At 41.3% G+C, this 16,775-nt stretch overlaps 1 protein-coding gene across 3 annotated transcripts in view; it reads right to left on the reverse strand.

Moving 5' to 3' along the window:
* The window catches only part of DMD (dystrophin), a 1,885,017-nt gene that overhangs the window by 416,546 nt on the left and 1,451,696 nt on the right, over positions 1-16,775 (reverse strand). For all 3 annotated transcript variants that reach the window (XM_060234097.1, XM_060234096.1, XM_060234099.1), the window contains one exon: positions 16,403-16,592. In XM_060234097.1, the coding sequence (XP_060090080.1) occupies positions 16,403-16,592 (190 nt within the window). The remainder of the gene's footprint in view (positions 1-16,402; positions 16,593-16,775) is intronic.

Below are 16,775 nucleotides of genomic sequence, written 5' to 3' on the forward strand. Positions count from 1 at the left end.
TCTTGGAATTGCAAAATTTTCAACATGGCAACGTTCTTGTGGGAGGGGACCTAAATTTTGTGTCAGATCTTAAATTGGATAAATCAAATTATACCAGCCCTTTAAAAAGGAAATCATTCTCCCTTACAGAACTGAATTCTATCTTTCATTCGTGGAATTTGATCGATGTTTGGAATACTTTGAATCCTAAGAGCAGAGACTATACCTTTTATTCTAATGTTCATAACTCTTATTCTAGAATTGATTTTTTTATTAGTTTCTCCTTCGCTGATCAATATGATTGAAAATGCGAGTATTGAAGTACAAAGTTTTTCAGATCACTTTCTGGTGCAGTGTTACTTGCTAGCTGAGGATTCAGACAGAAAAGGCCCTAACTGGACCCTCAACAAATTACTACTCTCAAATGAGGTAATAAGCAAAAACATGACAGAACAAATCTAATCTAACTTTTCTTTAAATGCTCAGTGTGGTGTATCCCAAGCTTACGTGTGGGACGCCTTTAAAGTAGTGATGAGAGGTAATTTCATTTCCATTGTTTTGGCGTGTAATAAAGCCAAAAGGAAATCAATTGAAGACTTAAATGCCCATATTGCTTCATTACAAGCCAAACATTCTAAATATGGTGGTAAAAAAACCCTGAAAAAACTAAATCAGGCGAGAAAAGAATTAGAATTATGAGAATCCTCCTCTATCCAGAATTTTTTTTTAGTTCTTAAACAAAGATATGTAACTAAATCATTTAGACTTTTGAAGCATCGTATTGCTCAGAAAGGGTCTCAGAATATGATCTATGCTATTAGAACTCCATAGGGAGTTATACACTCATCTTCTAAAAAGATCTCTGAAACCTTTTTTGATATTTATACAAAGCTATATAAGTCAACTAACCCGAACCCACACCAAATTGAGAACTATTTATGCACTATTGATTTAAACTCTTTCCTCTCAGATGAGCACTCATCTTTTTTAGATAGACCTTTTAATTTGACTGAGTTAAGCTCGGTTATCTCCAAGATAAAAAATAATAAGGCTACGGGGAGGGACGGCTTTCCTATAGAATTCTATAAACATTTTAAATCATCTGCAACTCAGTAATGGAAGAGGGTCGCCTTCCCCCAAGCTGGTTAGAATCACGGATAGAATCACGGATGATTGTAATTCCCAAACAAGGAAATTCCCAAACAAGGAAAAGACAAACTTAATCCCGCCTTTTATCGTCCTATTTCAGAGCATTTGAAAAAGATTATCACCCATTATATCCACTCTGACCAGGCAGGTTTTATGCCGGGTCGTACCATTACCAAAAACATTCGTAAGTCACTCAATCTGATCCACATAGCAAAGTCTTCACAGTCTTCATTAATCCTCTCCCTAGACACTGAAAAAGGGTTTGATAAAGTCAAAGTAAATTATTTTAAAACCTTACTAAAATATATGAATTTTGGTCTACGTTTTTTGAAATCTATTTTTGCTATTTACAGTTCTCCCTCAACACAAATCACTACTAACTTCTTTAGATCAGATGAGTTACATCTTCGTAGAGGTACCCAGCAGGGCTGCCCCCTCTCCCCATTTTTATTTGCTCTTACAGTTGAACTCTTTGCTTATGTAATCTGGAATTCTTCAGAAATTGCAGGCATTTCAGTTAATAATGTTGTCTATAAAGCAAGTCTTTTTGCTGATGACATGGTTTTTTTATCTAAGTAATCCCCTCAACTCTTTAACAATTTTCAAAGAAAAATTAGATGAATTTAGTAAGTTCTCGGTATTTTCAATCAATTTTAATAAGTCTGAAATATACTCGATTAATGTGACTCAGAAGCTACAGGAATTGATTATGTCAGGCTTACCTTTTAAGTGGGTTACGAAAACTTGGAGGCATCTGGGTATCTTATTTCCGTTGAATCTATCAGACTTATATAAAGTTAATTATGGACCTGTAAGTAAGTCTATAACTTTGACTCTAGGGGAATGGTCAAAAATAAATCTCTCTATTCTAGAAAAAATAGATCTTCTTAAATCTTTTCTTCTTCCTCGTCTTCTCTTTTTGTTCCAAAATCTCTCGATACCAGTCTTAAGAAAAGACTTAACAAGCTGGCAATCACAGTGGACCTCCTTTTTATGGAATAATCAGAAACCGAGAATTGCTTTATCACTCTTAGCAAAACCTCGTAAAATGGGTGGTTTAGCAGTTCCACTGGTTCATAAATATTTCGTGGCAGCCCAACTGAGACATATTGTGCTATACACATCACTTTACTTGACTCCTGCATGGATTCAAATTGAAAAAGCTGATCTACCTAATGTGTTAGACCATCTTATTTCCAAATATTCCTCTAACAGCACCTCTGCCCTATACGCTGCCTTTATAGACTTTAAATCTGCCTTTGATATGGTTCAGAGAGACATACTGTGGGAAAAATTGAGAGGGATGGGAATTGATCAGAGGCTACTGGCATTGATAAAAGCATTATATAGGAATTGTCAGGAAAAGACAATAATCAATTCAAAGTGTGGAGGAATAATAACATATTCAAACTTATGGATATAACAACTAATGGTAAATTGAGTACCCTCCCCCAACTGGAGCACAAATTTAAAATTTCTATCCTTTGGTATCAATATACTCAAATACACCATGCTCTACATCAAATAATCCCAATAATTATGGCTAATAGATCGCTTAACCCTCTGGGAAAATTAATTAACAAAGGCTGCACTTCAGTAAGGGGGTTATTTCAATTATATATAATCTTTTAAATCTGCCAGTTTGGTCAAATATGTCCATTCAACAAGTTGCCTGGCAGAAAGACTGTCATACTACAATTAATGATAACCAATGGGAACGAATTTGGTTATCAGCTTTATTTAAATCCAAATATTATTTTCAGTTACAGAACTACAAGATCTTTGCAAGGTGGTATGTGACTCCTTACAGGCTTTATAAGGGCAAAGTGAAAGAAAATCCAACTTGTTGGAAAGGTTGTAGGCAGATGGGAACTTTCATTTACTGCTGGTGGGAGTGTCCTGAGATCAAAGCATTCTGGATGGAAGTACTGGGAAAAATAACAGAAAGAACAGGGATTACAATACCATTTACACCAGAATCTCTTTTATTAAATTTTTGGCCTAATTCTAATTTGTCTACGTTGCAAAAAGAATTGGTTGCACTTTTACTACTAGCAGGGAAAATTGTTATAGCCAGTTGCTGGAAACGAGCTAAAGCACCTGTTAAATTGTTGGTTTAATGAAGTTTGGGACATCTTGATCCAAGATAAACTAGCAACCAGCATCACTTTGCAAGAAAATGCCAAAGCAGGTGATTGGTTTCTTGAAAAATGGTTCACCTTTCTCAAATATGTAAATAATAAGGAAACCAATTTTGGTAAAATTCCCCCAAAGTACTTGAATATTGTGATTTACTAACTCTATTTTGGAATCCTGTGTAATATTTGGCCTTAGGGTTCGGGAAATACTGGGTTATTGTACGAAAATAGATGTTTCTCTCTGTTTGTCTTGAGGAAACTACAGTATGTATCTTGCCAAACTTTTTTCTTTTTGAGTTGGTTGTTTGTATGTTGTTTATATATGAAAAAGTTTCAATAAAATTTAAATTGTAAAAAAAAATAGTCTGTAATGGACCATTTGTGAGTGAAGGTATTACATCTCTGCTGAGGTAGAAAGAAGAATAGAAGAAGAGTGGACTGAGTCTAATCTGGTACAATTGAATATACTGTAATAACTTCAAATTCAAAAATAGATGTTTGTTATTTTTATTATTTATTAGATGAATATATTGTTATATTGTATTGATTTAAGTTGGATATAGTTGTATAGTTGTATGAATTTATATAGCTGTAAGAATTATTAGGATTGGTAAGGATTATTAAGGGCTGTCAATTTTTTAGTTTAAAGAACAGCAAATGATTAACATAGATTGTAATAAGTTAATGGTAGAGGTGATTAATGAATTTAGAAGTAATCAATGAATTAATTAATTAGTAAATTTAGCTAAGAGGTATTTGAATGGGTAATTAACTGAACTGAACTGATTTGAATAGAGTAAATAATTGAGAAATTAATTGAGTATTTATCTAGGTGTTTAAGGGTGTTGGAACTTATGGATTGTAATAAATTTTGAATTGATTAGAGGTCTATATAAGAGATACTAGGAGTAATTAATAAGAAATAAGAATTAATACTAGAACCTGAGAAAAAAACAATAATTGATAGAAAATGGAAGCTAAAGCCAAGAAATATGGACAAGGTACCCCTCCAGGGGGAGGGGGGAAACCTATTTCAGTAGCAGTAAACCAAGATGCTATTGAGAAACTACAAAACATTGTAACTGCAGGTTTCAAACAAAACCAAGAATCTTTAGATGAACTGAAGCCAGATTTGATGGGTCAGATAAAGAAAACTAACGAACAACTAGAAGAATTCCAAAAACAGCTTTTGGCAAACACGCAGCAGGTTCATAATTTATCTGCTAAGGTAGTGAAGCTAGAAGAACAAGAGAAGCACATAACCAGTACAACTCAAGAAAATAAAGCCAGCTTGGTGGAGCTAGAAGAGAGGTTAATAAGACTAGAGATGGAAAAGGCAGCGTATATACTACGTTTTCAAAATATACCAGAAGAAAAAGACGAAAATATAGACAATAAGATTATAGATATATTAATCATAGAGGAGGAAGAACTGCTGGAAGAAGGCAAGAGAGACATTGTTTGGGCCAAAAGAGTTGCCTCCAATTATACAAGGAAATTTAACTTACCTAGAGAAGTTCAAGTTAGGTTTGCACATATTGCAACTTGCAAAAAAATTCTCCAAAAAGCAAGAGAATATGACTTAAAATGGAAAGAGACTAGCATTAAAGTTTTAAAGGAGGTGCCCTGGGGAGTGCGCCAGCGAAGATTTAAATATAAAAAACTGACAACGTGGCTAATGAAGCACTCTATACAGTTCAGACGGCTCATACCAGAGGGAATCTTCTTTACTTACCAGACTAGAAGATACAATATAACTTCAGTGGAAAAGATGGAAGACTTTTGGGAAACATTTGTGGAATCAAGTGCTCATGAATCAGAGGCGGGAGAGGACCAAGAGGAAGAGAGTGTGATGAAGAAAATCAGCAAAGACGAAACACAGAAAAAGAAGAGAGTAAGAACAAGATTTCAAAGTAAAAAAGAACAAACAAGGATACTGGATAGTATTGATCGTGCAAAATGACTTCTAATGAATGAGCCAGGAAAACGGAAGATTGGAAGCTCTTACCGTGAAGCTTCCTTCTTGGTGGTCCTGGAGTGGGACGGTCCTGAACTGTTGGGAGTAGGCTCCTCCTCCGGAACAGGGTCGTTGATCGCTTGATCCGGTCCGGGGGAGGGGCCGCTCCCTTAGGACCCCTTCAGTCCATAGAACAGCCATGCTCCCCCACTGGCATAAATCTACAAAACAAAACTCTGCATCATAGGAACAAACCACGCGGAGACCATCATGATGCAACTCCATTTTAATAATTGCAACCAGCCAAAGTAACGGTAAACAGTCAGATAACAAACCTTCGCCCCCAGTGCCCCAGTACCTCCCGCGACTAATTCACATTGCTATCTGCCTAGAGGAAGGTACCACACCGGGTGGGATGTACCGTCCCACTCCAGGACCACCGAGAAGGAAGCTTCACGGTAAGAGCTTCCAATCTTCCGTTCTCCGGTGGTCCGTGGTAGTGGGACGGTCCTGAACTGTTGGGACATACAAAAGCAATATGTACCGTGGGCGGGCCAGTACCTTCAATGTATGACCTGCTGTAACACCCTGCGACCAAAGGCCGCCTCAGCCGCTGCCCACCTATCCACCCTATAATGCCTGGTGAATGAATGGACAGAACTCCAGGTAGCTGCCCTACAGATGCCTTCTAGGGATGAGAAGGACTTGTATACTGCAGAAGTAGCCGCCCCCCGTAAGGAGTGAGCTGTGACGCCTCCTGGAGGCTCCAACCCTGAAGCTGCATAAGCAGAAGAAATACACTGCCCCAACCACCTGCTCAGAGTTGAGGGAGAAACTGGTTTCCCCAGCGAGGGGGAGGAAAACGAAACAAACAACGACTCCGACCTCCGAAAATCCTTGGTTCTATTTATATAAAAACTCAAGGCACGTCTTACGTCCAGTCGGTGCCATTCCTCTTCCCTCTCGTGCTTGGGATTAGGACAAAACGAGGGTAAGACCACCTCCTGAGAACGGTGAAAAACTGAATTCACTTTGGGAACAAACGTCGGATCAGGTCTCAACACCACCCTATCGTTGTGAAAGGTACAGAGGTCTTTATCCACTGATAGGGCCTGTAACTCAGATACCCTGCGGGCCGAAGTTATTCCCACCAAAAACAACGTTTTAAGAGTAAGATCCTTCAGGCTACAGGTGGCCATGGGCTCGAAAGGTGCATGGCACAACGCCTTCAGCACCACGTTTAACCTCCAGGTAGGAAACCTATGCGCTGTAGGGGGATTTAACAAGGACACCCCCCTTAAAAAACGCTTAACATGCGGGTGCCATGTCAAAGAACCCCCTTTTTTAGTTCCACACACCGCCGCAATAGCTGCCACCTGTCTACGAAGAGTATTAGTGGCCAGCCCTTTATCCAAGCCCTCCTGTAGGAACAGTAACAGCTTCCGGACAGGTAACCTCAAGGGATCCCATCCCCTTTCGTCACACCAACAAGAGAACACCCGCCAAGTGTTATTATACACCCTAGTGGTAGACCCCTTCCTAGAGGCCAGCATAGTGCCAATCACTGTGGAGTCAAACCCCAACCTAACTAACTGCGCCCGCTCAACCTCCACGCAGTTAACTGCAGCATGTCCGGTTGAGGATGGAGCACTGTCCCTTGCGTCAGTAACATCTCAAGACACTGGGAGACGCCAAGGCTTTTCCGTCGACAGCCGTAGTAGATCCTGAAACCACCCCCGTCTCGGCCAGAAGGGGGCTATCAACACCAGCTCTGCAGAATGTTGACGAACTTTGTTCACCAACCGGGGAATCAGTTGTAGTGGCGGGAAGGCGTACAACAGGCCGTCCGGCCAGTCGCAATTGAGAGCGTCCACGCCCTCCGCCTGATCGTGATACTGTTTGGCAAAAAACCGCCGCACCTGACGATTGTCCGGAGTGGCAAACAAGTCCACCGACACTCTGCCGTATCTGCGCTGAAGAGACTGGAAAACCCTCGTATCCAGAGACCATTCCGTCTGATCCAGCCGCTGCCGGCTGAGCCAGTCTGCCAGCCCGTTGTCCTTTCCGGCTACGTGCACCGCCTTTATGGACAAGAGATACCTCTCTGCCCAATTTAGCAGACTGTTGGCCTCGTTGCACAGTTTCTTGATTCTGGTCCCGCCTTGTCGATTGACATAGGCTTTTGCTGTCACATTGTCCGTCTTTACCAACACGTGACATCCCTGTAGCAAAGTCTGGAAGCGTAACAACCCTAGCCGGATCGCCCGCAGCTCCAAAAGATTGATGCTCTGCCGGGCCTCCAGTGGAGACCACTGACCTTGACACATTGCCCCTTGAGAATGCGCTCCCCATCCGGAAAGGCTGGAATCCGTCGTCACCACTATCCTCTGTGGCTCCTTCATCGCGACCCCCTGTTGAAAACGGGATGGTTCCGACCACCACTGGAGCTGCCGCCGGAGCTCCGGCGGAAGAATCACTAGCCTGTGCCGCTTGCGAGCTATCACGTGCTGAAAGGGAATCAGAAAACATTGTAAGGGCCGTAGATGGAAATGCGCCCAAGACAGCACATCCTGGCAAGAAACCAGCACCCCTAACAACTTCGCTAGAGTCATCACAGGAATCTGTGTCAACGCCAAGACCTCCTCCAGCAAGGACCTGAGCTTCACCTGTCGTCCTTCCGACAAAAACACTCTGTGCCTCTGAGTATCGATCAGGACACCCAGATGCACTATCGCTTGCGTGGGAACAAGGTTGCTTTTTTCTCTGTTGACCACAAACCCGTGGTCCTGCAACACCTGCACTGTCCGTTCGGTGTCCTCCAGACTCTGCTGATGCGAAGCGGCTCTGACCAACAGATCGTCCAGGTACGGATGAAGAGCCACGCCCCCCATCCGTAGATGAGCCACCAACGCCACCATGATCTTCGTGAACACTCGCGGGGAAGACTTGAGCCCGAAAGGCAAGGCCCGGTATTGGAAGTGCTTCCTGTCGTAGGCGAACCTGAGGAACCGCCGGTGACTTGGACGAATGGGCACGTGCAAATAAGCCTCGGACAGATCGATTGACATCAGATACTCTCGCTCCTGCACCGCCAAGAGAATGGAACGTAAAGTCTCCATCCTAAACTTTTTGGTCTTGACAAAACGGTTGACCCACTTCAGGTCCAGAATGGCCCGTGTATCGCCATTCTGCTTCGGAACCAGGAACAAGATGGAGTACACCCCGAGACCCCTCTGAGTTGGGGGTACCGGCTCTATGGCCCTGATGTCCAGAAGATGCTGGATAGCACCCAGCATCCCTAGGTGCTTGAGCGGATCCTGTTTCCTCAGGACTGGACGAAACCTCCGACGTGGGAAGAATTCCAGTTCCAAGGCGTAGCCCTTGGAGACCGTGTCAATCACCCACTGGTCTGCAACCGAAGCCTCCCATCGAGCTGCAAAAAACTGAAGCCGCCCTCTGATAGAAAGCAGTTCTGGCCCTGTGGCATAGTCATTGTGACCCTCCCTTTTTGGAGTCACTCTTATTTCCTTTGTCACCACGGCTAGAGAAGGGTTTGGTATCCCTACTGCGAGACTGCCACTTCCCTCGAAAGGGCTTGAACGACGCGGGCCGAGAGAACTTCTTAGAGTCCTGAAAGGGCTGAAAAGGCTTCTTAGACTTTAAGTCCTTCCTCTTAGAAGGCAAAACCTTCTTCTTGTCCTTCCCCTCAATCAGGAAGCGCTCCAATTCGTCCCCGAAGAGACTAACACCCTTAAACGGGACAGCTGCCAACCTGGCCTGAGCCACTGCATCGGCATCCCAAGTTCGAAGCCAGACGTTCCTGCGTGCTGCAACACTGCAGGCCACTGCCCTAGCAGACAACTGCATAGCGTCCAAGGTCGCATCTGCAATAAATGCTGTGCCCAGGGCTATTTTCTTGAGCTCATCTTTGAACTCTTTCGGTGCATCACTATCTGCTGACGCCAAGTTAGAAGCCCAGGTATAAACTGCACGAGCAAACAGGGAGCCCGCTGAAGAAGCCCGGATGGACCAAGCCGAAGCTTCAAAGTTTTTTCGTAAAGCCTGTTCCATCCGCCTGTCACAAGCATCCTTAGGGAGTCCATCCGCATCCATAGGCAGCACTGATGTGGATAACAAACTATTTACAGGATCGTCCACTAGGGGCAATTTCAGACGCTTAGTAGCCTCTGGGCTCAAACCATACAGTTTGGAAAACAAATGTGGATTAGATTTTGGCTTCGCCGGATGCTCCCATTCCGCTTTAATCAGGCTAAAAAAGGGAGCGGGCAAGGGTACCCCGGTCTGGAAAACCCCCACCTTGGGCATCATTTTCCCCGACCCTGAAGGTAAGTCCGGGTCTAACTCTGCCTTCTCTTTGGGTGTAGTTGTAAAGTCCAGTTCTCTCAGGGCCTTAGGAAGGAGCTTAGAATAATACTCCACTGGGAACACCCTAGACTGTACAGAGGGAGTATCATCCTCCTCCTCAGAGAGTTCTCCCTCCTCTCTAGCAGAAGAGTCCACCGAGGAAGCAACCTCCTCTTCCTCCTGCGAGCTATCACTAGGAGACTCCAAGCCCTTACTCAATCTTGCCTTCTTAGGGTCTGTAGGGGGCGTGGCAAAATCCAAACCTGCTTGCCTCTTCCTCTTCTGAGAGTGAGTATGCGCAGCAGTGCCTTGGGCCGGGGCAAATTCCTTGCTAAGTTCCCTTTTTAACCAAGCAAGTAAATTCAGCTTGGCATTCTCTCCAGATAAGTCCGGTTCAGAATCCTCACGATCCCTTTCAGAAGCTGAGCCAGAGTACTTAGGCATGGAGAAGTCGCTGTTTGAGCCTGTCCCCTGTCCCTGTTCGTCAGCCATCTCCACTCCACAGGAGGCTGAAACGAAAGTGAACACAAAAAAGGGGAAAGGAAACTGCCATTCCCAGGTTAACAGCCTGCCATGGCGACCCCTACAGGGCGACAACAAGCCAACCCCGACCTCCCCCCTCCCTTCCTGGCCACGCACCGCGTGTCTGGAAAGGAGAGGCTGAGTTAACTAACGTTCTATCCGCTCCCTGCAGGAAGGCGGGAAAAAAACCGGCTGCAAAGCTCCTGGGTGGGCTGTACTCCTTACAGCAGAGCCCGTCCCAAGAATAGAGGCAGAGCGCAACCCGAAGAGCTTCCCGCTCTCTCTCCCAGACAGCTTACCTCCACATGAGTAAACCGCTGTCTGTAGCACTCGCCAAAGTCTTCAGCCAGGTAAAAACCGGGCTCTGGTCGTCTGCAATATGCCAGCAGCGCTGCGTGGGACCAGACTGTCGGCTCTGCCGCTCACGCCGACGCCCAGAGCAGGCATAGAACGGGGCGACCTTCGTTTCCCTCTCTCCGCGGCAGCCGACTCACGAGCCGTTCTTTGTTAGGCAAAGCCTAACGCTGACGGCGAAACTTCCCTGCCCGCCTCTCGATTGCTGCTGAATTCAAAAGGCAGGGGCCTTCAAAGAAATTTTCTTCCTTTCGGATCAACGTGCCTCGCAGGCACAGCGAACACGTCCTGTTCTTTCAACAGGGCCGTTTGGACTGAAGGAGTCCTAAGGGAGCGGCCCCTCCCCCGGGCCAGATCAAGTGATCAACGACCCTGTTCCGGAGGAGGAGCCTACTCCCAACAGTTCAGGACCGTCCCACTACTACGGACCACCGGAGAAAGAAGAAGGATCTTTCAACAACTGAGAAAAACAAGATCCCAGATAATTTGTTTGCAGGAAACACATATTAAGAAAGAGGATGCAAAATATTTGGAAAACAAGAAATTGGGCTCACTTTGTTACTACTGTGATTCTGAGAAAAAAAAGAAAGGAGTAGCCATTTACGTACAAAATCACATAAAATCTAGCTGTTTGCATACTGACAATTTGGGGAGAATCTTAATAATAGAACTGGAGCTTAATGGAGATAAAATGATCCTCAGGAATATTTACGCCCCAAATGAAAATCAAGAGAGATTCTATAAAGTACTGCATGAAAAATTGAGGGAATTTGGTCCGGAAAATTGTTGCATTATTGGAGATTACAATGCAGTATTTGAAGTAGAAAAAGACAAGAAATTTGAGGAATCAAAGAAGAGGAAAAAATCATGTTGCTTATTACCAAAAACCTTCTTTAAAATGGCTGACGAACTTAATTTATTGGATGCTTGGAGAATGAAGAATCCTCAAACCAAAGACTACACGCATTACTCCCATGTCCATAAATGTTGGTCCAGGATAGATATGTGCTGGTTGTCAACTACCTTAATATTATCGGTTAATCAAGCAGATATATTACCTCAAACATATTCAGATCACAACCCAATTCAGATAAATTTATTGAAAACGCAGAAGAATCCCCGTTGGACCTTAAACTTACAAATTTCGAAAGAAACCAAATTCCTGGAAATAGCTAAAAAAGAAATAAAAGAATTTTTTCAACATAATCTGGAGAAAGATACAAAAACGCATGTGATTTGGGACACTTTTAAGGCATTCTTTAGAGGAATCGCAATAAGATACTCAGCAAGGAGGAAGAAAGAACGAATGAAATCTTACAATGACTTGGGAAAAAAATTAAAAGAGCAAGAAAAACAACAAAAGATTGCTAACATGAAGGAAATAAAGTTGAAGATCCTGTCCATTCAACATCAAATAAACTTATTGCTTACAGAAGAAGTCGAGAGAAAATTGAAATGGATAAAACAAAATTACTTTGAAAGCGCAAACAAGATTAGCAGATGGTTAGCATATAAGTTAAAGAAAGAAAGAAAAAAAGATCATACAAGCTTTAAAAAATAAAGAAAAATAAGAAGTTACTCTAAACTCCCATATGAAAATAATTATTCAAGATTTCTATCGGAACTTATATAAGAGACAGGCGATCTCAAGTCAAATGCAAGAAGATTATGTTGAAAATGTTAACCTAAAACAGATAACAAAAGAACAGCGAGAAAAGTTGGAGAACCCGATCACGATGCAGGAAATTGTTGAAGCAATTAAAAAACAAAAACGGAATAAGACCCTGGGTCCAGATGGACTTCCGATTGAATTTTTTACATCCTTTGAAGATATTCTGCTGATCCCATACAAAAATGTAATAGATAACATACAAGTCACTAGGGAGATTCCGGGATCGTGGAAAGAAGCATTGATCACCTTAATCCATAAGGAAGGAACAAATGCATCTGATATTAAAAACTACAGACCAATATCACTACTAAATAGCGATTACAAAATCTTCACAGCGATCCTGGCAAACAGACTTAAGAAGGTGATCACTACTATAGTCCATGAAGATCAAACAGGCTTCATTCCAGGAAGATTGATGAGGCAGAATGTGAGACTTCTATTGAACATCATCGAGTATTATAGAGAGCATCCAGAGAAGCAATTCGCAGGAGTTATGGTGGACGCCGAGAAGGCATTTGACAATGTTATTTGGAATTTTATTTTAAAAACTTTAGTAGCGGTTGTGGAGAAAACTTTAGTAAATTGGTAGGAACGATCTATACAAAACAAAATGCGAGAATAAACTTTAATGGCTGTATGACAGACTTGATTGAAATAGAACAGGGCACCAGACAAGGCTGTCCTTTATCCCCGTTACTCTTTATTCTAACGTTAGAATCGCTGACAAAAAAAATAAGAGACGATTCCTAGATTAAGGGTACCAATATAAAGAATGAAGAATTCAAAATACAGGCCTTTGCAGATGATCTAGTATTTATACTGGAAGAACCGAATTCATCGATAACAAAGTTGAAAGAGAGATTAAATCAATATGGTGAAGTATCGGGGTTCAAAGTCAATGTACAAAAAACTAAATTTTTGACAAAAAACATGAATAAGGAACAAATTGAACAATTAGAAATTAACTCAGGATTCAAACACGAAAAGAAAATAAGATATTTAGGAATCTTTTTGACGAATGATTTAAAGAATTTATACCGAGATAATTACAAGAAAATATTAAAAGAAATTCAAACTTATTTAATTAGATGGGAAGACCTGCAAATTTTGCTTCTGGGAAGGGTTGCTACGATTAAGATGAATGTACTACCTAGGGTTTTATTCTTCTTTCAAATGGTCCCAATTATTCTTCCCAAATCCTTCCTTCATCAACTGAATAAAATGATTATGACATTTATCTGGCAGGGCAAAAAGCCCAGGATAAAATTAAAAGTTCTACAGGATTCTAAATTAAGTGGGGGGCTAGCATTACCAGAATGGAGTTTGTACTATAAAGCTTGTTGTATAGCATGGTTAAAAGAATGGCTCTTGCTGGAGAACAAGAGGTTACTGGTCCTTGAAGGAGCAGGACTAGGAGAAGGCTGGCATAATTATATCTGGTACCATAACCCTTCAAAAAGCAGGGTTTTTTTAAGACATGAAATAAGGAAGTCATTGTTTAGAGTGTGGCTGGAAATCAAGAAAAATTATTCATATACACCATTATGGCTGTCACCTATAGAAGCTTCTGCACATCCAAATCTGTATGAATGGGGTAACCAGTATAGTTATGAATATTTGTTAGACAATCAAAGCAACTTGAAATTGGAAGATACAGTTAAATTAGACTGGTGGGTAAAATGCCAAGTGAAATTGCGCTACCAAGCTGATAAAGAAAAAGGCTTTTCCAAAAAGTTAAATGAGTTTGATTTAATAATACAAACAAATCAGAAACTCATCTCGAAAGTCTATCAATGGTTACTTCAAAATAAAATGCAAGAAGAGATCGTGAAAGAGAGCTGGATAAAATGGTTAAAAGATTTTGGCTTTAATATAGATTTGGCGGAGTGGGACAAAGTATGGAAACAAAATTTAAAATTAACTAAGTCAGCGGTTTTTAAAGAGAACCTATACAAAATGATGTACCGCTGGTACCTCACTCCAGAAAGGCTAGCAAATGTATATCCGAATTACTCGAATAAATGCTGGAAGTGTAAAAAAAAATAAGGGATCGCTGTTTCATATTTGGTGGCAATGCGAGCATGCGAAAAAATTTTGGGCCCAGATAAATACATGGTCTCAAAAAATTTTAAAAATAAGAATCTGTCACTCACCAGAGTTATACCTCTTAAGTATTTGCAGAGAAAACCTCCCCCAAACAACTACGAAATTGTTATTGCATATAATTACGATTGCAAGAATATTATATGCCAAATATTGGAAGGTCTCTAAAATACCTAATAGAGAGGAATTTGTAGCTAAACTATTAGAAGCCACGGAATTAGATATGCTGACTACAAGATTACAAGATGGCAATTTGCAAAAATGTAAAGAGGCGTGGGATCCTATATATGTTTGGGTGAAAAGTAAAGGACTTGTTATGGAAAAATAGAAATATCAATTTACTAACCCCCAATGCTCCTTGTGTGAATGGGAGGGGTGTTTGAGGGGTCTGGATGATGTATTTTTTATGTTGATTTTTGTATTTGTTATTGTTATTTACGTTGGTGTTAAGTTTGTCTTATGAGGTTTTGAATAAAGTTATTTATAAATGGAAAAAATAATAATAAATGAATGAGAACAATCTGTCAAGAAATGTCATCAAGATGAGACCCCTCTAGAGGTCTAGCATAATCCAAGCAAGGCATCTTTCCCAAGACACTAAGAAATTGGGTGCAGCACCCACACAGTATAAACATAGCACAAAGTGGCCAGTGTAACCAAGGGCTGCAGTTTAAATTTCTCCTCCCCTCCAAGAAAGACTGTGATTGGCTGAAGGAACTCAACTGATCAGCCCCAGGGCTAAAACTGGTTGAGAGAAATGCTGTTTCCCAGAGAACAAAAGAGTTTCTTTTTTAAAAGCTCAGGTAAATTCTCAACAATTAATTTATTATACTAAGAGTTCTGGGGTTCATTCAAGGAAGATTTAAAAAGCTTTGGATATAGCCCATGCCATCTGATGAAAGTCAGACAACTTTCAGGGTCAGCAATATCTGACTGCACACCCCAAGCAGAATATATTCACAATGTGAGCGCAATGCCCTGTTAAATCATGCTAATTAACACTGTATCAAAGCTGGAAACCAAGTAACTATTCAAGATACAGAAACAATTAATTTACATGGTCTTCATACACTGATTATTTTTAGGTTTAGCTGAATTTAATGTCTGTAAATAATACAGTAACAATATTTTACAGTAGAGTACAGTGCTCTAAGAGCCCCATGGCACAGAATGGTAAAGCTGCAGTACTGCAGTCGGAGCCCTCTGCTCACAACCTGAGTTTGATCCCAGAGAAAGCTGGTTCAGGTAGCCGGCTCCAGGTTGACTCAGCCTTCCATCCTTCCGAGGTTGGTAAAATGAGGACCCAGCTTGCTGGGGGGGGGGGGGCGGGGAGTGTAGATGACTGGGAAAGGCAATGGCAAACCACCTCGTAAAAAGTCTGCCGAGAAAACGTGAAAGCAACGTCACCCAGAGTCGACTGGTGCTTGCACAGGGGACTACTTTTACCTTTACTACTGTGCTCTAGGTGCATCTGCAAACTTAGCAAATCAAACATTTATCCTCCCACATATACATTACGATTCGTAAAGGTAATACAATGAAAATATGCTTGCTACAAAATCTGATGACTAAATATTGTTGACGCATTCATCTTAAAAATAAAAACAGTTATTCTGAAATTGCCTTTGCTTTACATTTGTTTCCAACAGGAAGAAAAAGGTTCCCTAATTATCAACAATTAGTGCAATTTTAATTCAGCAGCATGTGCTGCTATGGCTTCTTGGAAATGATACAGCAAACTGAACCAGTTCTGACAAGAAAATCAGAAAAATATATAGACATAATTTATATTACTGCAATAAATACAAAAATGTGTGATGTATATATTTATAGTAATGGTCTGTTAAGAATCTGCTTTTGTTACTTGTCCAATAACAAAACAAAACATTCTAATAAAATAATTTCGCTTTCTCCCTCCATCCAATGGTTCAATACTTAGTATTTTCTCAGATAAAACATATGTTTTATGTTCTCTATATTCTTTCATATAACATGTATCATTTTAAGTAACACATTTTCTTAACTTGAAGCAAATCATCCCCACTAACAGACACACACACACACACACACACACAGGGACGCTACACTATTTCAAATTCTTTTAAATGTCAAATGTAAGCATATCCCTTTCTATAATTCTATGATTTCAGTCACTTGGGTTACCTGCCACTGTTTCATCAGCTCTCGGACCCCTTGGGCATCCTCCAGTATTCTCTCTTTGCGTGTAGCATCCTGCAGGACATTGGCAGTGGTTTCTGCTTCCGTAAGCCAGGCAAGGAACTTTTCCAAATCCAGGTAGAACTGTTGCAGCAACCTTAAGGCTGCTTCTAATGCAGCCTCTCGATCACTAACTCTGTGAAAACAGAAATACAGTCAAATGCAGCATAGTGATAGGAGTCAGAATACTTCATTCTACAGAGAGGGGAGAAGGAGGTAGAAGAGAGTGAGTACTTCTCAATAAAACCAACAAGAGAATATGAATTCAACTATCAGTACATGATAAAGAAACATTACAACTATTTACTATATTGCAAAA

This window comes from Heteronotia binoei, chromosome 3 (genome assembly GCF_032191835.1).
Source record: "Heteronotia binoei isolate CCM8104 ecotype False Entrance Well chromosome 3, APGP_CSIRO_Hbin_v1, whole genome shotgun sequence".
NCBI classification, from domain to species: Eukaryota; Metazoa; Chordata; class Lepidosauria; order Squamata; family Gekkonidae; genus Heteronotia; species Heteronotia binoei.